The sequence below is a fragment of the Acomys minous genome, assembly GCF_964271855.1.
Source record: "Acomys minous genome assembly, chromosome: 5".
NCBI classification, from domain to species: Eukaryota; Metazoa; Chordata; class Mammalia; order Rodentia; family Muridae; genus Acomys; species Acomys minous.
In genome coordinates, this window is record NC_140494.1 from 37,820,849 (window position 1) to 37,830,526 (window position 9,678).

Consider the following 9,678-nt stretch of genomic DNA (forward strand, 5'->3'; position numbering starts at 1 on the left):
CTCGTGGCTCTGTGTGCTGAAACTGAGTTCTCCTGACAAGAAGTCCGCATACACTTTGAAATGGTCTGAGACGATCGCAGGGCTCCAGTCACACAGAGACATTGGTCTGACTCTTGACCCAGTGGCTTCTGATAGTAGGTGCCATCTCCATGCCCCACCCCTAGCCAGGACACACTTTGACTCCAATCAAGCAACAATCGGGGTTTATAACTGTGGCTGATCAAAAGGGGACCTCAGCAGAACCACTGTGGCCTTCTTTGAATGTGGTGTCCCAGGATGCCTTGTTATCTGGGGAAGTAATGCATAAAAGTCAGCATACTCCAGGGTCCCCACAAATCCTTTGTGCTTCAGCGAGAACTGGGCCAGCTAGATCAGAAAGAGAACACTATGCATTGCTCTACAACCTTTGTATTTGGTCTGCTTAGAGACTCAGAGGAGAGGCATCTCACCCCAGCAGGACAACACCCCTCACTCTGAAGAACAAAGAGCCAGAGGAGCCTAGATTCAACAGAACCAAACCCTAAGATCCTTGGAGATGGGCCATGTGTGTCACATCCTCACCCAGGGCAACCTCAACTAGCCCCACTCTCCTATGGTCTTAAGGCTCACAGAACCCCTCCCCCTTTACTTCTAAATGCCAGTGTGATTTATATATATTAGGTTCCAATGATTTAAAACTATCCCAAATTTGGATTCCTCTTGGCTTTTTTTTAATCACATGCATTAGTTGTTTTGTTTTTTTTTAGTGCAGACCTGAGTAGAAGTAGGACCCATGAAGGGAATCCACTGGAAAACAGTGTAGTAAGTAAGTCACCATGCAAAACACGTTCAGAAGCAGCAAGCCCATGCAGGTAAAAGCTGCATGTTCAGGAAACTGGTGATAGAGATGTGTCTCTGTGGACCCAGAAGGGACTCCTGGCTCACCCTCTGCCTCTATGAAGGCACCTGTGTCTGCTTCCTTACCCACAAAAGAGTGGTGGTGGTGGCCTGACTCATGTGCTAGGGTTGTCACAGGAGAGTTTATGGATGGGAAGCATGAAGGGTAGTTTGCAGAAATCAGAAATGTTGCATGAGCGTGGCTTTGGGGGGCCACTGTGCTCGTCATGTTGTCAGAGCGAGGTAAGTGTACTGAGCTCGTCCACTCAGAGTACACAGTTAAACCGTGAGTATTTGGAAATTAACATTAGCTATATTAGGCACGGTAACTCATGCCTCTAAGACCAGCGCTTGACAGGAGGGTTTGACATTTGAAGTCAGCCTGAGCTACATGATAAAAGCCTGTCTCCAAAAAGAAAACAGAAACAAGATTGAAAACTCACGCTAATTGTGAGCTTTGGAAGAGTCTTCTGATGACTTCTCACCTAAGACTCTTTAGCAACAACAAGGAAAACAATTTGTAATAATACTAAGTTTTCAAAGCACGCGGGTCTTATATCAGAGGATGGACGGACAATGGCATTAGAGATGTAGGTCCAGATCTAAAAGGAAGCCTGACATGGCGGTCACAGCAGTATCTTGAGATGATAAAGTGGAGGTTGCTCTGGGCTCTGATACCTAGTAGTTCATGGATTTGGTTAGGACGTGTTTAAATAATGATGTTTCAAGCATGAGTCAAACATTCTCTGACTTAAGACAGTCACTGAAATTTGAATCTTGCTAACCTGACTCTGACATGTTGCAGGTATCAACCATGGACCTGTAATAGCCGGTGTCATAGGGGCTCAGAAGCCACAATATGACATCTGGGGCAATACTGTCAATGTTGCCAGCAGGATGGACAGCACCGGGGTCCTGGACAAAATACAGGTAACTCAGTTTCTTCTCAGCCCCCCTTGGTTCTAATGGGACCTATCAATGATAGTAATAATAATAATAATAATAATAATAATAATAATAATAATAATAATATTGAAACAAAATTTTAAATAGGTAAAGTTAGAGTTTATTTAAGCCCTTTTATAGGGAAAATGTTAGTTTTTGATTAACCGTTAGGAATGACACCAGCCAGATTCTAATCATGAGAAGGTGGTGAGCTGAATGAAACAAATCCTCTGACCAGAAGTGACCTGCATGGCAGGATGATGTCCCTTAGCCCTGACTGTCCTCCTGTATTGTCCTTCTGTACGAAGAACCAGGGAGGTGCCCTCCTGCACAGAGAGCCAGGAAGGTACCCTCCTGTGCAGAGAGCCAGGGAGGTGTTCTTCTGTGCAGAAGGCCAAGGAGGTGCCCTCCTGTGCAGAGAGCCAGGAAGGTACCCTCCTGTGCAGAGAGCCAGGGAGGTGCCCTTCTGTGCAGAGAGCCAGGGAGGTGCCCTCCTGTGATATTCACTTTTCTGACCCTATCACATATATGAAGACTTTGTATGGGATGTCTACAGCTCAAAGCACAGGTAACCTTGACTTCCTGAGGGGGCAAAGTGTAGAATTAGAAAAAAAAAAAGGATGGGAAGTGGGAAGAAGCAAAAGTAAGATTGGCATGGAAGAACAGAGCAGAATCAGCCTAGCATGCTATTTCAAGAGATCCAAATGACTCCCAAATCTCTGCAATCCACTCAAGGGAAGGAAAGACAATATCTGACGAATTAAAGCAACAACTGAAAAATATAAAATCATTTTATATTAATATTCCCTCTGCTCATTAAATCAATTTCAGCCATAGTTAAAGTAACTCTAATTAGAATAGCACTAATCATAATCTAGAGGGGAAAAAAGGAATATAAACTGCTGGAAAGATGAGAAAAAAAATCTTTTCTAGGAAATGTGATGAAATTCTCCCAGTTCCATAGTTGTGCAATGGTCAGTGTGTAGTAGGAGAAGAACCCAGTCAAGACAGAGAGTACAAAAGATGAGTGGAGGCTACCCAGAAGGGACCTGTGTCCCCTAGAATTGGCATTTTACCTCATTTAATTCCTAGCTCCACTGATGTGCTGAGCTATGCACTATGGATGTAGCAGGAAACCTATCAGTCACCCAGTGGCCTCACACTGTGGAACAGTGTTGCATTGGAGAAGGTGGTCACATCGTGGTCACCACAGCTGTGTGGTCACAAGCGTGACAGCATCATGAAGGAAGCCATGTTTTGAATCATGACGGAAAGTAAGCTGACAGAGCAGGAAGGGAAGTTGGTTCCAGGTTGCTTCCATTCACTTGGGCTCTTCGCCCTCACATCTCTATCTAGGCACTAGTCAAGGACTCCCTCTGCACCTACCCTGACTGTTAAACTAATGTAACGCCTGTTCTGTTTTCAAGGTCTCTTAGGCCCACCACAATGGAGACACCAAATGCCACACCCAGGGGTCTCATTCATCAGAAATTATAAGCTCTAATCATTGCCCAAACTCCCTGATGGCAATTAGAGTCACCTTTTCAGTGACTGTGGTGGCAGCAGTAGATAGAAATAAGATGGGCAGTTAGGGAGAGGGACCCTAACTGTGTATTCATGTGCTTTGCCGTAAGCCAGAAAATGTCCTCAGTCCTATCCTGGCTGAGGACCTGCTGGAGTGTTTGGGCTTTCTGACCTCTAGCCTGATTCCTAAAAGACTTTAAGGTTACCTCTTCAATGGAAGATTGGGATGTCACAGTCTCTTTGTGCTATAGAAGCTTTGGACCTGCACTTTCTCTTTCCCAAGCGACACTAGAAATGTAAACATCACTCAAATTGCAATGTGTAAAGGTTAAGGACGTTGTCCTAAATTCCATCTCTGGCCTTATATGGAGACCTGGCATCCCAAGCCACCCAAAGAGAGATGGGAGGTGTTGTCAGTCCCTTGACAAGGTCATGGGCTCCTCCTTCCCAGAGACCTCTTTGAGCAGACGCTTGCAACCATTTTTGCAGAGAGCATGGCGGCACTGGCCTGCTTGCTTTACTGCAGGCCTTTGAGCTTTCCTTTTCTTAATCCCCCTTTTTGAGTATTGGCCTTTGGTGAGCATAGGCAATGCCCACAGGACAGAGACAATGGGGAAATGTGGCATGGGGTCACTGAGGGGAGAGAAGAAAACTAGGTTTGGGCATGGCTGGAGAGTGGCCTGTAAAGGAGGAAGACATTCCCTTGTAGGTTTTGGAAGAAAATGAATGGCACAGGGCTGTATAGATGAAAACATGAAAGCCTACCTAGTATTTGAAACAAGGAAGCTCTAAGGCATAATGGCATTACAACAAGGGAAGACAGTCTACCTCTCAATGTATTTTTATTTTTAATTATGGACATGTGTATGTGCATTACCAGTCACTGTGTAACATGCCAGTGTCCTATGTGACTCTACAGGGCTTTCATACCAATGTTCCATGCACATCTCAGACAGGCAGAGCATCTCCACAGACTGGCGGAGGAGGAACTGGGGCAGATCTCTGTGGAAACTGACAGAGGATGCATCTTGCTAGGGAGACAAGGCAATCTTTTTATGATTGAAATCTCCATACATTATCCCTTCCAATTTCATGTGCTCACCCTTTTTAAGAACCCGACTGTGCTAGTATGTGCATGCGTGTGAGGCCATCTACTGACACATATACCTGACAGAAACTGACCCTGCTCCCCTAGCCACCATCAGTTGTCAATAGCTCCTCAACCAGTTCCCTCTTCCATGCTGACTGGTGTGTGCCTTGATCCTGTGCAGGTGTTATACCTTCAGACACAGCTCTGTCATATTCATATATGAACCTGTCCTCTGGTGCCCAGAGAATGCTGTGTCACTCACTGTACTCATCCAGTGCCTCTAGGGTCTTTCCATCCATTCTTCCATGATTGAGCCTTGGAGGCAAGAGGTGTGGTGCAGAGAGATGCCATACAGAGCTGAGCAATTCCCAGCCTCTCATCCTATGCATGTTGGCCAGCTTCCAGGCTCTGTGTTAATTGTCATCTAGTGAAAGGAGGTTTTCTGATAAGATTGAGAGATGCATTAATTTATAGGTAGGATGATAAGAACCTAGCAGGCAATTTGTACTACATCCATTTAGCAGAACGATAGTATCAGATTCTTCCTTAGAGCTATGACCTTGTCAGCCACAGGCAACTGGACCGGTTTAGTGGCACCACGTGTGAATTCTGTCTTGTGGTTATGTACCAAGTGGCCTATCTTGCCGGGCCAGTCATTGTGGATTGCAGGGTAATTGCTAGGTAAGACTGTTGGATGTCTTCTCCACTAGTGCCATGCCTAGACCCTTCCGGTACTATGAAAGCTAATTAGTAGGGATGAACCCTCCATGTCTGTACCAAGTTTCCTCACATCCTATATGACTTAAGCACATGGTATCTTCAACGATATGGCATTGCTATCAAGTTCTGGAGGGTAAGAGAGAGCAATGGCACTGGTCAGTAATGTGTTTCTACAGGACCCGACTGACCACCAACTCAAAAAGAGATGACCGTATCTGGCACCAGGCTTTTACTTGACAGCTGGTGGTGTCTGAAAAAGATCTTGCCCCCTCCCCTGTATACGCTTTAGGGAGCTTCTACAGCAGTGTGTCTCCATATGGTTTTCCAAAGCATCCCTCCCCCATAAGCCCTAAGTGTCTTCACCTTGAACATTACTTGACAGCTTGGGCTCTTTCCACATGAACACTAAATTAAACGTTATTGACTTTAACCTTTTCTGGTAGATTTTTTTTTTCTATTTGATTTCTCAGGAATAGAAGTCTTGAGGTGGCAAGCAGAAAGACTTTTCTTTCTCCTGTTGGAACTGGCTTGCACTGACTTGGGACGTTATCCCTTTGTGTCTGTTTCCGCTGCCTGTAGGTGACTGAGGAGACGAGCCTCGTCCTGCAGACGCTTGGGTACACGTGCACGTGCCGAGGCATCATCAATGTGAAGGGGAAAGGGGACCTGAAGACGTACTTTGTGAACACAGAGATGTCAAGGTCCCTTTCTCAGAGCAACTTGGCATCCTGAAACGCTGTCCCTTTCTGTCAAGAAGGCGTGCCTGTGGAAGGGTACCATGCGCTTTCTAGCTACAGCCTTTGTCCCTTGTTTTGATGTCCCTGCTCTGTCCTATCCTCTGGAGCCCCTGCAGACTAGTTCCTGTGACCCAGTGGCATACTGTTTGGTGTCTCTGTGTGCCCAGATTGTCCTGCCACTTGCACTGTGCTTACTCCTAAGCAAAAGGAGAAAGGAACGTGTCCTAGAAGGAGCACATTTAAAGAGGTGATAAAGAAAGAGGTGAAGTGAACACAAATTCTTAAGGCAATAAAACTGGGGGGGTGTATATTATCTTCTGGTGCATGTTCTCTGGAGAATACGGTAGCTCGTAACTGCATCCCTAGTCTGATATTCAAACACACAGTATTTGTGAATAAGTTGATCCTGTCACCCAACATGGAGTCTGTGCTCACCCACCCATGTGTCTCTCATTGCCAGTGGTCATCCGTGGGCCTCAGCTGGGACTCACGGCTCTTGTCACCTTGCTCTGTTGTCTCATGGCAGCGGCACGTTGCCATCCATCACCAGAATTAGTCCTCACAGCCTAGGACCAGTTTTGTACCGAACTCGTCTGATGTTTTGATGCCATTTGTCTTTTGTAAGGTTAATTCATTAAAAGTTTTACGTACTTTGGTTTATAGTGCCCGCATCTTTTCTTTTCCTTTTTTTTTTTTTTTTTTTTTTTTTTTTTTTTCCTTTCCTCTCTCCTGTGATTTGGTCCGGAATGAAAGTTTTGTATCTTTCTCCCTTTTCAGAAACAGCCTAGAAGGTAGGACTGAAATACACCCTTGGATCACGGAGATAGTGTCAAAGTTTGCGATGCAGTAAATTATGATGCAGTTCTCTGGGCCGGGGGGGGGGGGGGCGGGGGGGGCGGGGGGGTAGAGTCTAGGCTTAGTGTATCTGATGGTCTGTTTTTAGTTTTGCTATCTTTCAAGAACCATTTAAACAGGAAAAAAGTCAGGATCTAATGCAGAGCCCTTTCTGCCTGCTGGGCCTTTGCCAGGGCTTGCAGACTCAAACAACGTAAGAAGTGTTTGGGACCAGCTGTGTAAGTTAGGTGCCTCAGTAGCCTGAACTGGAAGGCTCACAGGCTGCCTGTTACATCTGAGGAGGCGTCAGATGGCCTGAGCTGCATATCAACTCGAAAGTTGCCTGGCACTGGCTTTTTGTTCTCTAAGAAAAAGAAGGTACATTTTGCCAAGTGATTAAAAGAAAGAAAGAAAGAAAGAAGGAAGGAAAGAAAGCAATTGTGTATTTTTTTAAATGTTTACAAGAAGAAAAATGTAAATAGCAGGCCGATTGAACAAACCTGGTTTCCTTTCAGAGCAGGCACCTGTAGGAAGCAGAGGACCCAGACAGGCTGGTAGGAAACAGTTGATTAGTGGACACCCTAAACGTGAATCACAGGCTTCCAGTCTGACGCCTGGCTCTGATTTTTACTAGCTGCATGCCTTGGAACACATCTCTTAATTCCTTTTAGAAGTCTTTTCCTCCTCGAGAGCTCATGGGATCCGGTTATGATTAAATGAGCTAATGACTGAGAGCAAGCTTGGCAGTACACGGCGTGCTCTCGCCAGCACATTCACAGCACACGCATGGCGGCTGCCGGGCCAGTACCTCAACTCCGAACTGTCCTTCACCGCCCAAGTGTGAATATAGCACGGCCTTTTCAATTTTCTGCCTTGGTCAGGTTTTTCCTTTATTTCATTTTATTTATTTTTGAATCCTGACATCACAAAGTGGTGTTGGCTTCAAATCTCTGAATGGAAGTGGAAGGGAGAGGCTCAAGGTTAGGGCACTCCTCATCCCTCTAGCCAGCACCTGGACTAGCAGGCTGGAGGTCCAATGGAGTTCCGCCATCATGAATGTCCAGTGTGTCTTTCCCCTTTGTATCTCATACTCCAGGCCATTCTAAGCCATCATGCCCCAGTAAATAGCCACTTGAGTGATTCATCAAGTTTCCTCAAACAGCCCCCCCCCCAGACAGACTGTGGACCACGCATGATGGAGAAAAGAACTTGAAAGGATAGGCACCAGAGCTAATGTACCTGTTTGGAGCATCAATAAAATGCTGGTGGCAGCTAAGGTCATTGTCAGCATGTGCCTTACGCAGCCCGGTAGGAAACAGTTGATCAGCGGACACCCAAATGCGAATCACAGCCTTCTAGTCTGACTCCTGACTCTGACTCTGGCTTCCTTACGCACCGGCCTCTCTGGGTGGGATCTCACCCAGCATACTCTGAACCCAAACCTGAACCACTGAAGAGAAAATATGGCCCAGCCCACATTTACAAATTCCCAAGTGATTCCCATCACTTTCCCAACTTGAGACTCCCTCCCCTTCAGTTTATAAATGAGAAGAAAAGTGCATAGACACCTAGCCTGGTGGCTGCTTTGTGGCCGAGGCACCGCTAAGGTGTGCTGTCAGTCAGTCCTCCAGGGCTCTCTTTGCCTCCTTACTGAGCTTCTTGAAGCCAGCGGCCATCGCATCTTCTCTTTCTTCCTTTGATTATCTGTCGGCACCCGCATACAGGGACCAACACCAAACAGTGGTTGGGATTTGGTCAGTGGAAATATATTCTATTAACTGTTAACACAAGAGTGTACCCTCCAGGCTCAGACAAGGCTCAGCATTGGACACCCCACACTGCTCTTGCCCAGCCCCCAAGAGCACTTCCCAGCATCCATGGCTGGTGCTCACAGCTCCGTGAGATCTGGCATTCTCTTCTGTCCTCAGCAGGCACCAGCAGCTGTGCATATATCCACACAGACATGCACATATACACATAAGCTTAAATTTAAAATAATAACAATAATACCCCCCCTTAAGATGTCTCTGGCCGGCATTCAATAATTAGCTGTAAACACTGAGAAACCATCAGAAATCCATTTCCTTTTCCTTTACTACCTACTAAATGTGAGACCTGCTGAAACCTTGATCCCATCCCTTTCTAAAAGCAAGCAGCATGCTGGGTGGGGTCGTGCACACCTTCAACCCCAGCACTTGGGAGGGGTAAGCAGGTGGATCAGAAGCTCAAGGCCAGCCTCAGCTACACCCTGAGTTTGAAGCCAACCTGAGCTCTACAACACCCTGACTCCAATTCTCCCCCAACCCCCAGCCCCCAAAATAAGACAAAAGAAAAAAAAAAGCAAATAGTAGGTTAAAGATAATGGATCCACACTGAAGTCATGAAAATAACTTAGTCTGACATTAATTTATTTCATCTGCATATAGTTTTTAGATAAAGAATAAATGAATAAAGGGTAATTTACATAGATTTCTATAATCCAGATTTTGTATGTTTTATATTATTATAAATATGGTATAAAGTATCCAAGAGTATCTCACATATACTATTGCTATTTATTTGGGAGGAAAAGAACAACAACACTGAAAAAATTCAGAAGATAAATATTTAGGAGTTACTCAGCCTTGAAAGTACCAGCAACTCAGGATCATGTGTCCTTGGAGAAACCACCTTGCAGATTCACAACAATGAAACGAATGATTGAGCACGAAAATTAATTAGATCACCTGCCCGTTAACTGTTCAACTGTGAGGAATTCAGTCACGGTGAATGAGATGTGATTTCTTCCAAAAGATCCGTTCATTAAAAATATATCTTAACGCTTGAGTGTGTGTGTGTCAAATTCTCCTGCAAAATAAACACTTCCCAAATAGGCTAAAAATCAGCTGCTTCCAAACAAGGAGACTGTTCAGAATGAAAGCCATGGGCTGGAGATGGGTCTCGGTGGCACAG

General features: G+C 45.5%; 1 protein-coding gene across 1 annotated transcript in view; it reads left to right on the top strand.

The window, feature by feature from the left end:
• The window catches only part of ADCY2 (adenylate cyclase 2), a 358,775-nt gene extending 352,219 nt beyond the window's left edge, over positions 1–6,556 (top strand). The window contains exons 24-25 of the mRNA XM_084782845.1: positions 1,682–1,806; positions 5,735–6,556. Coding sequence (XP_084638971.1) covers positions 1,682–1,806; positions 5,735–5,887 — 278 coding nt within the window. The 3' untranslated portion in view covers positions 5,888–6,556. The remainder of the gene's footprint in view (positions 1–1,681; positions 1,807–5,734) is intronic.
• Positions 6,557–9,678: the final 3,122 nt, after the last annotated feature.